The sequence below is a fragment of the Stomoxys calcitrans genome, chromosome 4 (genome assembly GCF_963082655.1).
Source record: "Stomoxys calcitrans chromosome 4, idStoCalc2.1, whole genome shotgun sequence".
NCBI classification, from domain to species: Eukaryota; Metazoa; Arthropoda; class Insecta; order Diptera; family Muscidae; genus Stomoxys; species Stomoxys calcitrans.
Genome location: NC_081555.1, coordinates 163,265,051 through 163,287,570, shown reverse-complemented (window position 1 = coordinate 163,287,570; position 22,520 = coordinate 163,265,051). Strand labels below are relative to the sequence as shown.

At 37.0% G+C, this 22,520-nt stretch overlaps 2 protein-coding genes across 6 annotated transcripts in view; one reads left to right on the top strand and one right to left on the bottom strand.

Annotated features, from left to right (window-relative positions):
• LOC106087293 (histone deacetylase 4) overlaps nucleotides 1–9,832 on the bottom strand; it is an 86,882-nt gene extending 77,050 nt beyond the window's left edge. For 2 of the 4 annotated variants that reach the window (XM_059366549.1, XM_059366548.1), the window contains exon 1: nucleotides 9,114–9,832. The gene's annotated coding sequence lies outside the window, so the exon portion shown is untranslated. The remainder of the gene's footprint in view (nucleotides 1–9,113) is intronic. The other 2 variants (XM_059366546.1, XM_013252340.2) reach the window with 1 other exon arrangement.
• Nucleotides 9,833–12,215: 2,383 nt separating this feature from the next.
• Nucleotides 12,216–17,577, top strand: LOC106087634 (protein ILRUN). Of its 2 annotated transcripts, none has more exons than XM_013252752.1 (3): nucleotides 12,216–12,419; nucleotides 12,656–13,019; nucleotides 17,051–17,577. In XM_013252752.1, exons 2-3 carry the CDS (start codon nucleotides 12,661–12,663, stop codon nucleotides 17,481–17,483), a joined length of 792 nt encoding a protein of 263 aa, XP_013108206.1. In that variant the 5' UTR covers nucleotides 12,216–12,419; nucleotides 12,656–12,660; the 3' UTR covers nucleotides 17,484–17,577. The 2 variants fall into 2 exon arrangements, with proteins under 2 accessions (XP_013108206.1, XP_013108210.1); XM_013252756.2 differs by lacking the exon at nucleotides 12,216–12,419 and adding an exon at nucleotides 12,492–12,569.
• The last annotated feature ends 4,943 nt before the right edge of the window (nucleotides 17,578–22,520 follow it).

Below are 22,520 nucleotides of genomic sequence, written 5' to 3'. Positions count from 1 at the left end.
CTACCTTCCAGCAAAAAAAAAAACACTTTTAAATTAAAAATACCTATAGGTACATATTTTTTAAGTGGCAAATCAATGCATAATTTCTTAAATTTCCATACACCAAAGCCATTGATTCATCATTGTTGTTTTTGTTTTTAATCGTTTTAATAACAAAACGCCTACTGAAACGAAAAAAGAATACAATAATGCCTTCCTTGTTGTTTATGGCTGGCCGTCGTACTATTTATATTTGCCAGGGAGCAAAAAAAAAACGAACGAACGCAAAGAACAAAAAAAAAAGAATGAAAAGAAATAAATGTTTATTTTGCGTATTTAGTATTCATCTCACACAACCTCTATCTCTCACACTCTCTGTCGCTCTCCCTATACTCATATGCCAAACAACATTCCTTTCGCATGAATCCACCAAACGCATTTCCTAGAAATGGAAGACAATATAGTTAACCACCTAACCAATACCCTCGAATTGTAAGTCGAAAAACAATAATCACACAAACAAATTTCAGCATAGATAAAAAGCGGGAATGCATCCAATAAAAACGATGAATCGACATCCTGTGAACTTTACTTTGATTGTGAGTTTAGTTAAGTGCTCCAAACTACTTAAAGTGCAGCCTAATTAAAAAGTGTGCGATCACAGTAGCGCCAAAGAAATATTGTGTAAGATATTTACGAATTTCAAAAACAATCCGAAATAGATAAATTAAATTATAAATAGTTTAATGCGGATTTTGTAAGATTATTTTAGAAATTATTCTATCAATTTATATAGAGAAATGCCTATTTAAAAAAAAAAATAACTTTCCAACCCCCATTGCAGCAGTTCTTCTTAAATGTTAGCCATAAATAAGTTATCTATACAATTGTTTTTTTTTTTTTTCAATTAAGAGAAATAAATTAAGAAACCCATATATCGACCAAAACCTAAGCACCCCCTCGGAACATTTAAATGGTTATTTTTTTTTTTTTGAAAATAAAGTTATCAATTTTTTATGTTTTTTTATTTATCTATTTCTTTATTATTAAAAAAAGAAAAACTGATGGAATTTAGAATTTTTTTAAAAAAAGTTGAAATTCAAAAATCATTTTAAGTCGCCGATCTAAGCGGACGAAATGAAATCAATATTTCGTTGCGAATCCTTTATTCTGGAGGACATATGTACATCGTTTAGGCATGAAAGTTATTAAATTATTAAAAATAACAGGTGACATTGTTTCCCAGGCTATTTTTCCAGCTTCAAATAAACCTTCTTTGGATTTGCAATTTTCTTGGTTAATTTTTCCAATTTTCCAAGGGCATCAATTGGATAAAAGTAAACGCCTTAGGATGCCCTGGGGCCTTCAAATTGACTCCTACAAAAATTGTTCGGGCTGCGAAAAGCGGATTTGTGGTCCGATTTTTATATTCGATACCATTTTTGAAAGTTATAAAGTGCAAAAATCGCAACGAAATATTGACTTCAATATATTTTTTTGGTGCTTAAATTGGATATGCTTTAGTTTTGTCCGCTTACATTTGCGACTTGAAACGGTTTCTGAATCTTAACTTTTTTATTTAATATTGAACTACTTAACTTTTTGTTTTTCAACGATAAAGTTTTGCATAAATAAAAAAATTTAAATGAAAAATTTGATAACTTTGTTTTCTTAAAAAAATATAATCATTTCAAAAAAATGTACTGGGGGATGCTTAGGTTTTTGCCAATACTGTAGGTATGTAGTTAGGAAATGAATGTCCTGATATTTCAGCAGAATGTATTTTGTTGCGTATTTGGGGTACTGCATTTTAATACAAATATAAAAATCTGAAGTTCAAGTTTGGGGTCATTGCTCTGGGAAGAACTCTCTATCTCAAACACCAAATATACCATTATGGCACTTGAAGCGAAAGCTACGTATACCTAATTTTACAGCTAAAAATGTGTTTGTAGATTACATTACAAAAAAATTCATAAGGGCGCCGCTAGCTGATTTGATTGCTAGCTGAAATTAACATTGCTCGAGTCGTGGGTTCGATACCCACTTTGGTATCGCAATGGACTGAAAATTGTCTGCGTCTATAACGGAATACAACAACACAAAGTTGCCTAAAATATTCCATTAAAAAACAGGGGCAGACTTCTTACATTTCAATGCGTGCTGTCCAAATCAATTTAAAGCTCAATGACAAGCGACCTTCTTTGAGAAGAAGTTTTTATGCATATGGCTGGTACCTCGCAATTTTGCCAACACTAGGAGGGGTTAACCACAGCTGAACTATTTTTTTTATGTTCTCGCCAGGATTCGAAAGCTGGGGTTCAGCGTCATAAGCGAACATGCTAACATCTGCACTACGGAGGATTCCATATAACACAGCGACCTCCTACAACAGACTCACAACAGGTTTGATCAAAAAATTACCGTTAATTTAAATTTTTCCAAAAAATATTTATTTATTCATCAATAACTATCTTGTCCCCTTCAAAGTAATCCCCTCAGATAGTTTCCCTTTTTTCTAATCCTCAAAACATTTCTGAAACGTGCTTTTTGGTTACACAAAACTAATACAGCTTCTCTGAACCATTTTTTCGAATAGTAAAAAATCGAAGAGCCCACCAAAACACGACTAACATTTTTATCTTTCAAAATCGAATGGACAATCCCAAATGTCTAATATTAGAAATGTTTACGCACATAACAGAAAAAAAGCGACAATCGAACATACGTTACTCAAGAAATTTGAAAATAAGCTTTTTTGCAGGGGCCGAATTACCGCATACATGATGCTTTCGAGCTTTCGTATCGAATGAAAATTCATCTCGTATTTTATGAATATTACACCACTTTTAAACACATTTTAATTTAATTTTTTTATAAATTTCAAAAATTTACGTTCAATAAAGAAGTGCGTAAATCACAAAAGAGATTTTTCGAAAGTTTTTACTCAGTGTTCACTAAAGAAGGTTAAGTCACTTGCCCAGTTAATGAAATATTGCAATTTCAGAGTTGTATCCAAATACACTCTTATGTCAAATTTTTTTTTTAGATTTTTAAGTTTTTTCAACATGTTGTTTATTTTTCCAAATTTTTAGTGTTTTAATTTATACATTAATAATCACAAATCTTTTAATCTGCACGTGGCAATACAGAAGTTCGACAGAAGAGAGGGATTTTCTACCCCCATCCCACAGGGTTGTATCGTTGATTTCGTTGTTGTTGGGCAAGTGACGCTACCTTCTATAATTGTACAATGATTTTACTCGTTAACGTATACGGTAATTCTGCCCCAGACCTCGTATATATTCATTGTGAATGACAATGTTACATTTAAATCAATTATTCCTTCCATTACTGCTATTTATTTTAGTTCTATCTATTGCAATGCTATACGGGATATTTATCGATATCATGGCCGATTAATAGGCAGTTTTAGTGTATACGTAATACCAAAATAAAACACACCATAACGTACGTACTATCTGCAAGCGATTATAAGTTTTGTTTAGTCACAATAACACTCAAGTTACGGTAGTTCTTTTCAAAATTCGTGATAATTATGTTCATTTCTTTCCCGTATTATTCTCGCCGCCAACAGTGTTTATCGGGATTCTTTCCCCATTACTTTAGCATCTTCCTTTTGAAACCTTTTAATATTTTTTATGTATTGAAGTTAAAGTATTATTTTCGTTTTGTTTCTTTTTTTTTTGTTTTGTTTCTACGCAGGTATATACATATATGGGCTCCATAAAATGTTCACAATTTCTTGGAAGAAAGTAAGAAAACATAAAGAAATAACAACAAGTATTGCGTATTTGATAGTAGAGTTTATATTTCTATATGTTGTTTTTTTATTCTTCTTAATGTTCTCGTACATGCACACACATTCATAAGCAGAATGAGCAGTATGTGTTTTGTTGTTCTTGTTGTATTCGTTGGTATATCCGCACTCAGTTGCTACGAGTATAGATTAATAATTAGCACAGTTGGCATTGCCAAAGTTTGAAAAGTGCTTCGATCTTTATTTAATTAAATAATATTGAACAAACACCAAAATGTTTATTTCACATAGTAGAATCGTTTAAACTCGTTCGATAGACTTAAAAGATATACGAATGTGTGAGAGAGAAACCCAAAGAGGCAGTTAGAGGAAGGAGAGAGAGAGAGGTAAGGGAGACCGTTGAACTCGAATATGTCATCACAATCTGAGTTTTGAGTCATCAGCTGCTATGCTGAATAGTTTTAAAGCTGCATTAAATGCTTCAAAACAAAAGGCAATAGGTGCAATCAATTATATACATATTTATGTACATTGTACATACATACATATATGTATATGTGTGCTTAAAAGCTAGTATTATTGTGTATGTATATGTGTGCTTAAAAGTTAGTATTATTGTGTATGTATATGTGTGATTTAAAGTTAGTATTATTGTGTATGGACTTCGGCAGATGTATTAAAATAAGTAATAGTGGGTGACCAGTATCACATTTTGTGTAAAAAATTGAGTTCCGCCTTAAGCAGGGTTCTCTGTTTTTAGTTGGGAAAAACTTCAACAAAATGCCTATCTTAATTTACTTAAATATATTAACGCCAAATTTTTTGCACCAAAACAATTGTGCCAATCAATTATTTGCAAAGTTACGTACAAAAATAGCAATAAATTTTGTAGTTTGATATATATTACATGTTGACAGGGTGGCAAATGGTGTTACCACCTGATGTCAAACAGATTTGCACTTTTTGCATTTTATTTTTCTTCTTCATAGTCTGTGTATCCGGTACCAATATATGCAGTATATTAAAAAAAATTGTATATGGCCTAGTCATACCTAGGGACAAATAATTTGTAGCCGGTCATTTCGTCGGTTTAAACACTGGTCATTTCTCCAAGGTAAAAAATCGGTATTTTCCCGGTTTGAAAACAAAACAATTTTTCAATAATTGTTTATTATGTTAACTTATTTTTTAGAATTTTCGTTTTAAACATAACAATTGCTATTTATAAGTACCACCAAAACTATAGTAAATCTCCCAAACAAATATGCAGACAAAGCGAGGGGGTAGTGGGAAATGAGAACAGATATGTAGTGGATACGTAGTCACGAATATATTGCAAAAAGTTTTTACTGAATAGCGAAGTAAAATGCAAAAAAAAAACTAACAATGTATATAGATTTGTATGTTAATAACAGTAATAATGAATAGAAATCATGGTGATTTGTGTTTTTCTTTCTTGTGTTTCTTCCGAAATAAAATAAGAAAAAAAACTAACAAATGAAATGCCTGGAGCCATTCCATGAGTTTGCAAATCAGTGAAGGGGATTCACCAAAAATTATTACTGCGGTGATGATTAAACTATCTTTGTATAAATATGGATTGATGGATATACATATATATGTTGTATGTACATACATAAATATGTTCGCAATAATAAAGTGGAATTTTGTAAAATAGTTTTCCTTTGTTGTTATTTGGCTGAGTGTTTCCAAGAAATTCATTATGAGAAAAAAAATCAAACAAAACAATAATTTCTGATGCTACAGTGGTAGCGGCACAACTGTATTTTAAGTAATCTAACCCAGAATGCAGGTGAACTGATTAGAAACTAACATAGTGCCTGCTATATTGCATAACAAGTTACTAAGCTCTTAGACTTGTTAGCTCATGTTGAATAAGAGGAAAACAAGAAAAAACCTGGAATAGACTATGAATACGGCAGAATATAGAACACGTGTGTCAGAGAACTGCAAGCGGTGTTATTTTTCTGATTTTCGATATACTCATTTAAATGAGGTATAAGTCACTATAGTAATGCAGAGGTGTTATGCTTTGAACTCTGATAAGAGTGGTGATCATATGAATTTTCGTACAAATATATGCTTCGTGTACCAATGCTTTTAACATTGGCCCTCTTCATGGTGATATTAGTTTTAAAACGCTTCAAACATCACCAATTGAGTTTTTTTTTTTTCCCAAACTAGCGGATTCGCTAGCTTATGAGTAAATAAAACTCTATTCCCGCTAAATGCATTGCATTTAAACGTTGGCAAAACCAACAAACATACCAAATATCAACAAAAAAATAATGAGTCATTTTAATTTTAAATAAATGTTTCTCGGCCCCTACGAAATTTTATTGGATCTCAAGAGATGGCGTGAAAATAATCGCATCTGAGGACTACGTCGTACTACGGAGCAAGGCTCAGACGACTATAAGCGTGGAAGTCACTAGGAAGACAGTCGAGATGGGCTTTGAAAAATGAGTTCAGGATGACCCCAGGATAGAAAGAGGTGGTTCTCTTCACTCCGAGATATATGTTATCGGACTTTAGACTCCAGTTGCCAATGAAGACGAAATATCTGGGTGTAGTATTCTATGGGAAACTGTCTTGAAAAAGGAATACGTATAAAAGGAGCCACCGGTTGCTTAATATATGACGTAGTCTTTCGTAGTTAGAGTAGTCAGGTTGTTTAATATGCTTCCTAGCTCTCTCAAAGTCTTTAATAACTTCAATCACATTGCATTGCTATTGCTGCATCTTGGTACCGTATAATTATATTTAAATCTATATCTTTTCCTTCTTCATTTACGGTATATTTACGAGAGCCTAAAAACTTATATTCGGAGTTTTGAATAGAATGTGTCGATAACGAATGCCATAATCATAAAATGCTAAACTCGATCGTAATAAGTAAATTACGGATGCGGGAATTATGAAACAGGTTTGTTTTTCCCGAATAGGTAAGGCCAAAATGCACGCAATTTTCTAAAGTAAGTATTTGGCGAATTATTGGACATGTTGTTGTTGTTGTTCGCTTTATAATAAAGGGTAATTTTTTTGAGGTTAGGATTTTCATGCATTAGTATTTGACAGATCACGTGGGATTTCAGACATGGTGTCAAAGAGAAAGATGCTCAGTATGCTTTGACATTTCATCATGAATAGACTTACTAACGAGCAACGCTTGCAAATCATTGAATTTTATTACCAAAATCAGTGTTCGGTTCGAAATGTGTTCAAATTTTGACAAATTTTGTTCAGCGATGAGGCTCATTTCTGGTTGAATGGCTACGTAAATAAGCAAAATTGCCGCATTTGGAGTGAAGAGCAACCAGAAGCCGTTCAAGAACTGCCCATGCATCCCGAAAAATGCACTGTTTGGTGTGGTTTGTACGCTGGTGGAATCATTGGACCGTATTTTTTCAAAGATGCTGTTGGACGCAACGTTACGGTGAATGAACACATTTCGAACCGAACACTGATTTTGGTAATAAAATTCAATGATTTGCAAACGTTGCTCGTTAGTAAGTCTATTCATGATGAAATGTCAAAGCATACTGAGCATCTTTCTCTTTGACACCATGTCTGAAATCCCACGTGATCTGTCAAATACTAATGCATGAAAATCCTAACCTCAAAAAAATCACCCTTTAGTATTGTAAATGGAGTTACAGATCTTTGTCAAACTCATATATGCAAGATCATTCCGGTCCGTGGGAAAAAGATGGCCATTAGGATCGAATTTCCGCATACGTGATCAAGTGCGCTTTCGTATCGAATGAAATTTCAACTTCAACGGAAGTTATACCGCTTGTATATAAATTTTAAGTCAATGTTTTTATAGATAAAGATCGATTCAAAAGTCGTGTTTTTAAATTGTAAAAATTCCCGTCCATTAAAAAAGTACATAATTCACAATAGGGAGATTTGGAACGATTTTACTCATTCATGTAATTACTCATGCGGTAATTCGGCCGCTGCATAAATGTTCCTATTGTGAATGGCAAATTAAAGTTAAAAAGAAGTGTTTACTTTCAAATTTGTGAAAACAATTTTTTTAAAAATAATACTTATGACCACCACACGATAGTAAGTGTACAAAATTCAGTCCCATTTTAACAAACCAAAAAATTGTTCTGCGGCTCTATGAAGTATGACAACTGTGCAGTTGACGGGGAAACCCATAGACAGTAGATTCATATAGATATTCCACACCCAAAATAATGGCTTCTAGGTGCAACGATTAGAAATTTGACGTTTTCTTTTGTTTTTTTTCGCAAGAGTTAACTCAAGAGCGAAAAATAAAATGAGTGAGGCTGCGGGTAACCGGCTGACAACAGCTCGGCTTCGTTCCCTGAAAGTGACCCAAGGAGCACGAAAATGGAGATCTTTTTTGGGGCTCGAACCAAGTAAATTTCTGTTTATTTGGAATACCACATTTCCTTTATTCGTTTCCATATTCCATAATCTTATGCAAAAAAATAAAAATTTTTTTGCGATTTTCCTGTAAAGCACTCTCTATTGTGAATTTAGTATAATTTTATTGAAGGAGAATTTTCGACATTTCATTTCAGAACGCGAATGATTAAATCAATTATTATTCATAAACAGTTTTACATTAAAATGTGTATAAAAGTGGTAACATCCATTGAAATATCATTCGATACGTAAACGATACTCAACGATCACGTATGCTGTAATTAGGCCCCAGATAAAATTTACATTTTGCATCCATTTATATTTATCGCCCAATTCTGTTCAAATGGATTAATGTAACTAATTATGAGAATTTCTACCAAAGATGTTGTGCATGGAACTCTCTTACGGCCTTCCTTTCAACAATTTAAACACTTTAAATTAAAATTTAATTGTCAATTACGGGTTACTCAAGAGAATCTTAATAAATAAACACTCAGTAAAGACTTTCATAACACCAAAAAAATATGCTTAAGAATTGTTTTTACCAACTTCGTTTAAATTATATATTTATCTTCAGTTATGTCCAGTGTAATAGGGTAACAATAGGTTCGATTAAGCGATAGGCACAGATTCGACTTGAATCTGTGCCTATTCTTTTTTATTTTGAATTCCACTAAAAAATTCCATAAATGATCAGAAAGAAGAGAAATAAAAATTTGTCAAAAAAAAAAATATATAATGCCACCTGTTTTACGAAGTCTCTCTTTCTATCCCTCTCTCTCTCTCTCGGCATATTCTATGTCCGATAACCGAATTGTTTGTTTCGACTTTGTCACGGTAGGTTTATCTTTCGCTCCTTTTGTTTGTTTACTATTCTAATGCAAATTATGGTTTAATCAATGAGTAAAAAATAAAATTGTATTTACTTACAACAATAAATCCACTATGGACTATCAACAACAATGAAGAAAAAAATATTATAGAGGGCCTCCTCTCATTCCGTGCGACGTTTGTTTGTTGCTGTTGTTATTTAGGATGAAACTGTATATGTATCAATCAATGTGGGTGGAGAGGGTGGGTTGGAAATACCCAACTCTTGCTTACTCTCTTCTTACTTCTTTATTTGTATTATTTTCGATTTTAATTCTTTGTCGTTTTTTATTTTATTCTTATACCACGCTTTTTTCAATTAATTACTAACACAAGCACACACACTATCGTACGCGCGTCTTCGTTTCGTTTTGTGGTTCTCTAAAAATGTCGTCGTCGTAGTCGTACACGTTGAACGTTGCAGCGCAGTCAACGTTTTCAAAACAACAAAAATCACATACGTACAAACACACACACACGAGCGAGAAAATAAATTCCACTACGACGAACGACCAACAAAACACCAATTGGAATTTTACTTGTTATTCTTTCTTTCCTTGATAATTCTTTTTTACCACACTCATAATTTTCGTTGTCGTTGTCTCACATTATTATTTATAATTCTATTCTTTGCTTGTATATATTTTCGCAATCATTTTATCGCTTATATTTTTAATTTATTTTCCGGAATATTTCCCGAAATCCCGACGAATTCTGAAATCGTTGGACCCCGTGGACTTGTTGTTGACGCGTGAAAAAGCTGAAAAAGTCTCTCGGCTGGGTGGTTTTGCTTTTGATACACATAAGAAATAAAAACTAAGCCGATTGATAGCTAGGTCGACGCCGTCCAATAATTTTCAACCAGCGATAGAGTATTAGCCCAATGAAAGTGTTTCGAGTCAGCGCCTAATTGCTGAGATAAATGTCCTATCATTTTATTCAGATTATATTCTGTGTTCGCGTACTCAAAAATGTGTGCAAATTTGCACAAATTATTACTGGCAGTCGTTCGCGAACTTTATTTGCCAGCAGAAGAGAGCGGGAGAGTACATGAGAGCGTTTTGTAATTGAGGGCTTGCAAATTTCTACTGAAAGTTTTTTTCCCAGCAGAAATTTGCAGCATCGAACAGCTGTTTTATGAAATTCAGCTGTTTAATACAAATAAAAAGCATAAGAGTGTACTTACTCTCCTGACAATTTTTACTGAAAAAGTACGCGAATAGACCTATTGATAGCTTCCTGGTGTTTAATTGCGGAGTGATGAGTTTGATTCACATCATAACTTCTTTACCACTTTAAACTAATCTAACATTGTATGCATTTTTATCAATTTTACCACAATTTTGTTCGGGTGCTTTTCAACCAAAAATTATCGAATCTTATAGTTGGTACTATTTTCGATTGTCGCGATATGTTTTCTCGACTACTTTTGTTAGATAAAAGATTTTGAAGCAAAAATATTGCTGATTTCAGTCTCCCAAATCTTATAAACAAATTTTAATAAAAGTATTATGTTATCCAAGGCGGTTTCAAAAAGGTGATCTCACGCGAACAGCTGTTAACAGCTGACCAGGTTTGACGGTATTAAGATGTCAGATTTTTGTTTGCATTCTCTTTGTTGTCATCTCCTCAGCTCATGTATGCACACGTATTCACACACGCACACAAATTTCTTTGTGTGTGTTGGTTAAACGTCGATCAGCTTGATGGCAAGATGGAGGATTGCACCATATGATTTGTGGTTGTCGTACAAATGAGACCACCTTTAATTGTTTCGCCATGTATGTTATCATTGAAATTTTTATAGTACTTCAAAAAAGTATTCGGGAAAAAAAAAATTGTTTTAAACTTTGAAAAACGAACATAGTTCCCAAGATATATTCATTTAGTGGCAGTTTCCCAACAACAAAAATCAGTGATTAGTGCAACTTCGATTTTGAGCATGTTACGAATTCGCGCTTTTTTTCGTTGTTATGATAGTGCACTTCGCTAGAAAAATTTTACTTAGCTGTTTACGGTACACTACCTGCTAATTATGTCATGCTTAAATCCTCAAAAATGCGGGGTAAACGACAGGATTTGTTTCTGGATTTAGTAAAATCCAAATCAATGTAAACGAGCTATTACAGTCCTATCCAGTGCAAGTCAGATTTTCTGGATATTATTTCAGTGGAAAGTTATCGATAACATGCAATAAACGACATTAATATAGAGCTGGCAAAATATCGATGGCACTATCGATATTTAATTTTTTGACTGAGTATCGATTGATATTTTTCCGAAGGATACTATCACAAAAGTCATTTTTTTTGCAAAACTAAACAAAAATAATCAATATGACATTAAATGTGTCCTTTAAGACGCATTGCACCTATAGATGGGGCACTTCTAATCCGTAGGGCTAATTTTATACAATGATTTCTCTCTTGACTTCCAAATGACTTTATTAACCTTGTGTTTATTTGGTTTCTGCACTGATATTGCCTTTATAGAAATCGATCTTGTGATTTATACTTCTCATTTTCGTTTGAAATATAGGTGATGGGAAATTAACGATAGTGTCGATACTATCGATATTTATTATTAAAACTATTGAAAATATCGAATGTTGCGATTTTCGTTAGTTTGCCAGCTCTACATCAATGTCGGTCGTTATTTGCACAATATTCGTTATTCGTCGTTATTTGCACACAGTATGCACTAATAAGGTGAGGTCAGGCGAATATCTGAGTACAACTTTTTTATTTTTGTCTTGATTTTGCAGAAAATCTAAATGTCGAAGGCTTGATATTACAGCTGTGATATTTTTCTAAAATCTTAAAAATATGTCCTATTTGATCCATAAGCAATAAAACAATGTTATAATGATGAAAATACAAATTTAAAACACATTTTTAGAAGATAAGTTGTAAACCAGATTTTATTTCTAAAATAATTTGAGATTTCATCCATCCATTTGTCACTCAAGGTAGTTTCGTTGGGGGTAGATTTTTGTTGGTGTTGCACGAAAATAAAACTCAGCATTTGTTATACAAGATGGTTGTACCGTGTAAACTCCGTATTTTTTAATATAAAAATATATGCGCCCCAATAACTATGCCACCTCATTAGTGTGGCCATACTCCCTACATGTTTATCCCTCAATTTTCCCAATGAAATTCCATTAAGTTTAAGTGGCAAGACTTACTGTGTTTATTGCGTCCACAACGAAGTAATAATAAAAATAGGATTAAATTAATCTAAATAATATTTGAATATTTCTAAACGTAAATATAAGTGTGTGTTAAATCAAAGAAAAACATACACAGAAAAGCTCCAAGTCATTTTTGTCCAATACCCATTCATTCAAGGGAAATCGAAGAAGGTAAGAAATCAAAATACGAAAACAAAGGAAACAAAATAGACAAGAAAGAAATCAAATAAAAATTAAAGTAAGTACATCATCATGATGATCTTGCAATGACAGAGAGACGGCAGACAAAGAGGTCAACATTATAATAGTTGGTGCAAAATTGTAGGGACACTTTCTCAGACCTAAAAAATTTCACAATATATGTTTAAACTTTCATTAAGTGGTACAATACTTTTCTTTCTTCCCAGTTGCAATGGATATCAGTGATAATACATACGACAGCCAACAGTCTGGTGGTGGCGGTGGAGGTGGTGTTGGTGGTACACCACAGCAACAACAAATGCAATGTGATTCAGGGGTTACCTTTGGCCCCCAACAGTCATTTGATGGCTCACATGGACCGTTAGGAGGACCGATACCTTTACCTGCACCACCACAAAACTACGACAAAGGACGCTCTAATGCCGCTGTGGATTTCGATTCATTACTGCTGCAGCAATTCAGTTGTTTGGGAACACGGGATCATGAGGATCTCATTGAACAATTTCATAGCCTAATGAATAATCAAATGAATAAGGATGCGGCACGTTTCTTCCTCGAGATGAGCAACTGGTGAGTTGAAACAAATTTCTACACTTAAGGAGTGATAGGAATGTTGTTGTTTTTTCAGAATGTAATTCGACTCTATATACTATGTATATCAAATCACATTTTGAAAATATCTAGTGGAGCGTTGAGTGTTTTTTATTCATTCTCCTATTTATATTTATTTGAAGGAAAGAAGAAGAATGAAGTCTTCAAAGACAAAGCAGAATGAAAATTCTTATTAAACTGCAAATCGGCTTTGACTTCTAATAGGAAGTGAGAAACGTTTTGAATTTCTTATGCCACAAGCGCTTTGGCATTTTGTCCAAATGAAAGCTCTTAAAAGATACGATTCTGAAAAGACAACCGACATAATATGAACCAGAAGAACTATCGCACTTCAAAGAGACGATTTTTGTGACTTGTGCGAAGTCTGTTGCAGAAAGACACATTATGTACTGTAATATTTTCTAGGTCAGAATACAAGAACTCAATAATTTTTTTCTCACGTTTTTAATTTTATTTGCGCATTAATTAGCCAAGTCGTTAGATCATGTATGGCTATAGTACTACAAAAATTTGAAAACATTTCATATAAAATTTCTTGTAGGAGTTGTGAGGCGTTTATGTTTGCTGATGACATTTTCTTGCTTTTTAATGGCAGTTCTACAACACCTGATATTCTTGAGAATGATATAAATTCGGTTTTGGGCAGGGTTGTTAACTGGGCTTCTGCCAATGCTTTAAGGATTAATCCCTCCAAATCCAAGGCTCTAATGTTTGGAAACTTTACTACCACATCTCTTAACATTTTTGTTGGAAATTCGGAGATTGAGTTTGTCGACCGACATAGATGTTTGGGTGTTATTGTTGACACTGAGTTATCTTTTAGGTACCATATTGATGCCTTGTCAGGGAAGGTTTGGTCTTGCCTTCGTAAAATGTATTCTTCTATTGTTTACCTACCTTTCAAGGTGAGAAAGCTTCTGGCTTATTCTCTGTTAATGTCTCAGATACTTTACGGTTTGGAGGTTTTTTCAGGTACTATTCAGGCTAACTTTACAAAATTGAGGCGAATTGTAAATTCCGCTGTGCGGTTTGTCTACAATGTCCGAAGACGAGATCGTATATCTTGCTTCGTAAAACGTTTTCTCAATTGCTCATTTAAAAGGTTTGTTGAGTGTAGGAATTTACTACTTTTTCATAACGCTTTTGCTAATATTAGACCTGTTCCTCTAAGGAGGATTTTTGTATTCTCTCGGTCTACTAGAAACCCGCAATTATTTATTCCTAGAATTAGAAGAAACATATATGCGAGATCATATGCTGTTAGAGTAGCAAGATGCTGGAACCGACTGCCTCATGAATTACGCATCTTTTCCCATTCCAACAACGTTTTCCGTTTAAAACTTTTTGATTTTTATAACTCTTTTGCTGATGGTTAATTTTTTTCTCCTTGTTCTATTCTTACATCGGATTTTCAAAGCTGCACTATTTTTAAATATAGCTGCGCTTTTTTTAATTCTTGTGCACTTTGTTGGACCACTTTCTATTTATCGCTCTCTTCCATTTGGATTTCTTTTATATTCTTTATTTTTAATGGCTGGGGAGCCAAATATTAGGTAAATATAATAAAGTACCTCATTATGTTAAGAAATGAATTTAATTATCTGTTATACTCAGGTTACTAAAATGTTTGTATGTAATTATTTTATGGGCCTTATTGGCTTTATATTACATATTTGGTTAATAAATGAAATGAAATGAAATGAAAATAAATAGAGAATTGAATACTACTCAAACATTGATATTGAGAAGTAGTGTCTGAAGGGTGATTTACTCTCTCATGCTTATTCATGCAATTATAACAGTTTTATTCATTGTTGTTGTAGTAGCCACATATTGGCATATGGAGGTAGCGATCCTCATCAAGCTCACATAAGTGAGCAAGCCCGTTCCTGTCCATACGATCGATCGCCGAGGAAACAGGATAGCCATTGGTTTTTTTAATGCGTCAATTACACACCATTTCGTATCGAGTGCCATAGGAACTCAGTATTGGACTTGCCCGGTAGCTGAGCTTCACGTGATAACGACGTAAACCAAATCGATCGGAGTCAAAGTTACAACCTGCGTGATGCTCATAGTTTTCCTGTGCGGTTCGCTCATGTTCCTAAATGGTGGTGCTTCGATTTTACCAATTTCACTGATGGAAGTCTTCTGGTCCTTAAAAATCACCTTCCCTATTATTCCCCTTTACTATGGCTCAGCACTCAAACAATCTGAATTTTGCCATAGAGAAGGCCTTAAATTCCCTATGACTATTCAATTCCACTGCGACTTCACCGACTTTCCATTTGGGCTATAACCGCCAAGTCGTTTTATTATCGATGATCTCGCGTACAACTTCAAGAATTCTGGGTTTTACTTAGTTCCTCTGGGTCTTTAAGATAGGCCGATGCCCAAACCCATTCTTTTTCCTTGTTTTTAGCGATCCGTGTGGCATGAGCTAGCATATGGCAATACCAGTGTAATGTCAATCCCATGGCAGCCGGTTGTACGTACCGGATTGACCCGGTGCAGACCTTCATCGGCAAAGGCTGCCGATTCAGTGTACAACACACTGCGACAACAACAACCAGAGTTGAGTCAATCCAAGACTGTCCCGGAAGCAACTGTTAATAGTATTGGATACCAGAAACTAAGAAGAAAATATCTGGATGTTTGAGAATGTTATCTCTTAATATTTCGCCGGTCCACGCACAACCACCTCATACAGAGAGGGTTTGCAAGATATCCACCGGGATGGTGTAATCAATGCGAGCCTATCATACCGAAAGAATATAGTCCTTGGTGGACCTCTGTCAGAAATTTTTGAGAATGAGGAAAACTTGCATAGAAAGAACAATCACTCGTGCCCAATTGAAATCCAGATGGTGTGCCAAACTAAACTCCTATTTACTCTCCCATTGCGTTAGTATCATAGCCTCTAAGGCTGTATTATTCTTAACCTGTATGTATGTATATGAGCCAATCCCATGGCAGCCGGTTGTACATACCGAATTGACCTGATGGATTCCTTCATTGGCAAGGGCTGTGTGTGTGTGTACAACATACTACTACAACAACAACATGCATATGGGTCGGACATCTAAAAGTTTAAAAGTTGTTAGGAAGCGCAGCGCGACGAAAATCACGCCTACTGGGGTTCAGTAGGCGTCATTCGCGTCGCGATGCCCTTGCCAACAACTTTTAAAGTTTTTATGTTGAAAAGGTTCCATCACCATTCATCGTACGACATATAACCCACAAAATGGAGGGAACTTAAGATGGCTCCTCGCTTCTCACAAATGTGTCGAGTACGTGCAACCTCTAAGTAGCGTTTTAATGCGCTTGCATAGGCCCATGGAACGCTATCTAGGGTTCGGGGCTCTACAGAAAATTCATAACGGTAGATGCCTGCTTGCAGACGACCGTGGAGCAGAAGTTAGCATGCCCTGCTATGCGTACTGGCGAGAACATACGAAAAAAAATGGCATAGCATTAATGGAGGCCACCGTAGCACAGAGGTTAGCATGTCCGCTGTTTCGAATCCTGATGAGAACATCATACAACTTTTTTTTGGCGTGGTTATTTCCTCCTAACACCGGCGACATTTGTGAGGTATTATGTCATATAAAAAACTTCTCCCTTAAAAGGTGGCGCACAGCGGCACTAAGTTTGAACTCGAAAGGGTCGTCCCTTTACCCTTATCATTGAGGTTTAACTTAAATCTAACAGCACTCATTGATAAGCGAGAAGTTTGCTCCCCGTTCTTTATTTTGCATTTGCAGGTGACTGTATAATACATTGACAACTGCAAAAGATTAGTAGAAGTTGCCGATGTATTTCCAAATGGATGATGGGAAAACTTTATTGATACTTATAGATATGAAAGCAATACTACAAAAACTTTTTTGGAACGACTTATTGGTGGAATACTTGTGTAGTCGCTTGTCTTAGCTTATACCAATTTGCTCCCCTCTACTAACATTTTTCTATGCTTCCTTCCTTCACAGGAACCTTCAAACTGCAGTCGGTTGTTATCTGGATTTTTGTAATGGTCAAACTCTACCATCAATGAAACTGATGCAAGAACAACAACCCAATGTCCAACAAATGGCCTGGCGTCTGCAAAATAATGGCTCACAAACATGGCCCAATGGCTGTTACTTAATGTCTAATAGTCAAATACGTCGCCTTGAAATGCCCCCATTGCGTCCCGGCGATACATGCGAGGTGGTGGCCGACATCTGTACCCACGAGCCCATAGTGTGGCGTCTATGCACACCATATGGAGAGTACTTTGGTGATAGCCTCTGTATGGTGGCACCCGGAATGTTTAATTCTCACGAGGAGTTAAATCAACGCCTAGCTCAATTAGCCGTTAACGAACAAAATCCCGCCCAATGTCCTCAAGTTAATATTGTGATATCTGAGAGAATGGAATAAATGCAGCGAATATTGGCGTTTGTATGTGTGTGTGTTTGGCTAAGCGATACGCAAAATTAGCTTAGATTAGTAGATTTAGATTTCTTAATTTTTTTTTTTCATTTCATCAATGTGGTTGCGCATGTGTAATGAATGTGTGTTGAGCGAGAGAAAGAGAGAGAGCGAGAGAGAGAAAGTGCGCGAATGAATGCGTGAATGCGGTGTTGGCATCGCTTTTTATTTTGTTTTTGGGTTTTGTGCCTCAAACAACAATAACAACATATTTAAAGCATCAACGTTAAGTGAGTTTATTATAACTATTCAACTTTTCATTCAATTGATTTATTAACTATATTTGTAAAATCCGTTTTCCCACTCCCCCTACACTTTTTATATCTATTCATCTACTATATATTCTCTTTTCTATATACAAAAAAAAAACTTGCTTAAACTTTTTGATATGATAGAATGATATTTATCATAGCTTTTAAACCTTAAATGGTACTATATTTTGAAAATTATACAGTTATTTAGATATATACATACATACATACATACGCATATGGCGAATGCGGTATGTATGTTTGGTTGAAAAATTTTTATGTTTTCATTGTCGGTTTTTTTTTTAATGAATTGAACATTTAATTACAAATTGGAAATAATATTAAAAATTTCTAAGTTTTTATACATATACATATATACACACACATAAATTTAGATATATGTAATTTTTAATTAATATTAGAAACATAATAAAAAAAATAATAATTGTTAAAATCAATGTGCAAATTTTTTTTTATAAAATTGATTTCCAAAGAAATTTTCCTTTCCCCAATTTGAAGTTACCTGGTGACATTTAGGTTCCTTATTTGGTTGTTCTCTTTTTTAAATGAGCGCTGCTTGATTCGCATTCCCGTTAGGGACCGAGTTCGGCATCGGAGGAACACCTCATTTATGAGAAGACTTTACTAGCGACTAAAGTCGAGTATTAATTGAGCGACTGCAACTGCCGGAATGTAATTGAACTATAACTACTCTGGTTTGTCGGTTCTTCATATGCTGCGGACGTCGGATAGTCCTCAAGAACTGCATTCACGCGGTAGCTTTCCAATCATATTCTCGTGAATGGCATTTAAGCCCGCTTTATATGCAGCTTGATCTAGAGGCTACCTTTGGTAGCGCATAACTTCCCAATGTACATCATGCAGATCCATTCTGAAGTCTCTGGACGGTGATAGCCTGAGACTTTTCAACCGGCCATGGTTTCCAGATCTAGCTCGAGAAATCTGGCTCCTTCAATTGGAGCGGTTCACAGTTGTTGTTCACTGAGAAGGCAGCCCTTGCCTATTAAGGACTACTTCGGGTCAATCCGGTACTTACAACCGGCTGCCATGGGATTGACGGTTCACAGTGGCTCTGACAGGATGTCGGTGCTATAGATTCCTGTCTTATGCTGGACAGATATCAGGAATAATATCATCTAATCTCGAAAGATACGAGTTTAGGTTGCTAACCATCTGGATCTTTATTGGACCTGAGTTCTTGTAGGGGCCCTGTTACCTTTTAAATAGGAAATAAGCTATTTTTAATTTTGTAAGACTCCGTATTAGAAGCAACTTATGCTGAGGCACCCTATGGCATACGCGGGGATATTAACGACTTCCTCGGAGACATCGACTACGCGGATGCTATATGGCTCTTTGTGCATCGCTTCGAGCACATAAGGCGAAACTGGAACGATTGAATGAAAATGCTGCGAAAGTAGGTCTGAGAATAAATATAGGAAAAACCAGATTGATCAATCCCATGGCAGCCGGTTGTACGTACCGGATTGACCCGATGGCAAAGGCAGACAAACGCGTACGTATCAACAAGGCTAAGAAGTGTCTTTCTTAAACACAACAAAGTTTGGAGATACAATGACATCTCACATAATACAAATCTCAATCCCATGGCAGCCGGTTGTACGTAACGGATTGGCCCGATGGATTACTTCATCGGCAAGGGCTCCCGCTTCAGTGTACAACACACTGCTACAACAACAAAAGTCAGGATCTTCAACAGTAGTGTGAAATCTTTTTTATTATATGGTTGTATAACTTGGAGCTTGACACAAGCGACTACCCGTAAAGTCCAAGTTTTCATAAATCGTTGCTTACAGCAAATACTTCGAATTTTCTGGCCAAACCTTATTTCAAATGAAAAATTGCAAATAACAATAAATACTTGCCCTGTCAATGCTGAAATCTGGAAAAGAAAATGGACATGGTTGTGTCATATTCTACGCCGACCTCGCGATGATGTAGCGAGAAATGTGTCTACTGGAACCCGGAAGGACAGCGAGGGAGGGGACGCCTGAATACCACATGGATCTGCTGTACGAAGAGAGAGTTGGAATCAACCCATATATCGAGGAATCAAGCCAAGGCTTTGGCCAACGATAGAGGTCGATGGAGAGAGCTTTTTGATGCCCTATGTTCACACTGAACAGTTTACTATTGGCCATATTTTATTGTTGTTGTTGTTGTTGTTGTAGCAGTTTATTGTGTACTATCTTTCGTCTGCTTGATTCTGTTGAGTGTCAAGACCCAGGAACTCCGCGACTAAGATGGGGTGCGTCCACAGGGATCTGGGTCTGAGTCGAGTGGGTCTGGCCGGGCAGTTAAACAGGTGACGTGTATCGTGCGGTCCCTGGTTACAGTCGGGACATACATCTTGCACGTCGGCATCAATCCTAGCTCTGTGGGAATTGAGGCGGCTGCATCTGCCGGAACGTAATTGAGCCAGAATCACTCTGGTTTGCCGGGGGAGGTCGATTTCTTCGGGTGCAATGGGTGGCGGTCGTACTCCAAGGACTACATTCACCCGGTAGCCAGTTAACGCGTCTGCTACCGTGTCTGCATGAATGTTGTTCAGACCCGCTTGATATGCCGCTTGATCTAGAGGTTCTCTCTTGTAGCGCTGGACCTCACGCTCTAGATCATGTAGATCTACCTTAAGGCTTCTGGGCGGTGGGTATCTATCCACAAGATGATGATTTGGATGATTTCTGCGATAACAGCCCAAAAGGTATTGCTTAGACAGCATGTAGTTATGTCTTCGCACTGGTAGGATCTTTGTCTCCTGGTGGAGGTGGTCCACATGAGAACTAAGGAGGCAGCCCGTCGCAGTTCGGAGGGCGGCATTCTGACAGATCTGAATATTATTCCACTGCGTGTCACAAAGCTGACGTGACCACACTGGCGCTGCATAACTTACCACAGACCGGCCAATTGCTTTGTACGTGGTCAACAAGGTTTCTTTGTCTGCACCCCAAGTGCTGCCGGCGAGTGACTTGAGGACCTTGTTTCTACTTTTGACTTTATTGCAGATTGCTGTGGCATGTGGGGAGAAGGTGTAGGAGCTGTCAAATGTGACGCCAAGTATTTTGGGACACTTGATGGTCGGAATCAATTCTCCATCGACCATCACAGTCAGCTCAGAATTCACCTCACGCGTATTTGTAGTGAACAGTGTGGCTGAAGATTTGGTGGCGGATATCTTCAGATTTCTTGCAGCGAAATATGAGGCAAGCTCGTTGAGGTAGACGTTCAGCCTATCGCAGATGTCATCAATGGGTGGGGGGCCTGATGCCAAGATCGTACAGTCGTCCGCATATGATACGATCTCTATGCCGTCTGGAGGAGGTGGGATGGAGGAAAGGTAGAGGTTAAACAGAGCCGGAGATATCACCCCGCCTTGGGGAACTCCCTGTTTCACTCTACGGTGTTTTGACTTCTTATCCCTAAATTCCACAAATGACTGGCGGCCACACAGATAATTCGCGACCCAACGTTTAAGGCCTGGCTGGAGGGACGTGTTGGCGATGTCCTCAAATAATTTGGCATGGCTGACCGTGTCGAATGCCTTCGATAGGTCCAATGCCACGAGGACCGTCCTATCACATGGCCTGGGTTGATTGAAGCCACGGCAAATGTGTGTGGTGATGGCATGCAAAGCTGTTGTTGTGCTGTGCAGTCTCCGAAATCCGTGTTGATGCTCGGCGAATGGAAATTCTCCTACGAGGCTCGGGAGGAGTAATGCCTCAAGCGTCTTAGCCACTGGTGAGAGAAGGGAGATCGGTCTGTACGACTCCCCCAAACTCGGGTCTTTACCAGGCTTCAGTAGCGGGATCACTCTGCCCATTTTCCAGACATCGGGAACTATAAGAGTGTTCAATGACAGGTTAAGGACAGTGGTAAGGTACTCAACTCCAGGTAAATCCAGATTCTTCAGCATCAATGTAGAGATTCCGTCGGGGCCCAACGCCTTGGAAGATTTGGCGCCACGGATGACATTTGTAACTTCGCCCACGGTAAATTGTGATGGCTGTTCATCGGCTCGGAGACCACGAATACGGCGAATGGCTCTCCTCCTTGCCCTGTCTCTCTCGGGATGCACGATAAATTGACGGTTGAACAACCTGGCGCATCTCTTCGGATCAGTCACGGTTAACTCGCCAAAAGTGACTGAGGTCCTGTCGTCCCGTCTACCGGGGTTCGAGAGAGACTTAACAGTGGCCCACAATTTGCCTGCACCGGTGCCTAAGTTACATTGCTCCAAGTGTTCCAGCCACAAATTCCGCTTATGTTCGTTGACTACCCTGTTTATTTCCAGATTCAGCTCGCTGATTCTGGGGTTAGCGGGGTCCATAGCACGAATCCCATCACGCTCGTCTGCGAGTACCACTGCTTGCGCCGGGAAATTGGGTCGCACTTGCGGTATTCGACCGGCTGGTATAAAGCGAGCGGCTGCTGCGTTGATGATGTCTCGGAATTTCCTCTCGGCCACAAGCACATCAGAGGGGGGTGGCAGTTCATTGAAGCGGCGATTGGTATACTCTCTGAAGCCAGTCCAATTGGCCTTCTTATAGTTGATGAACGTTCGGCGCTCAGAGGTTATGAAGTCGGGTGGTCGGTCGATGGTGAGGATTATGGGGAGGTGGTCTGACCCCAAAGAGATGACGGCTTGCCAGGATACGTCACTCAGGAGATCAGGGGATGCGATTGAGATGTCTGG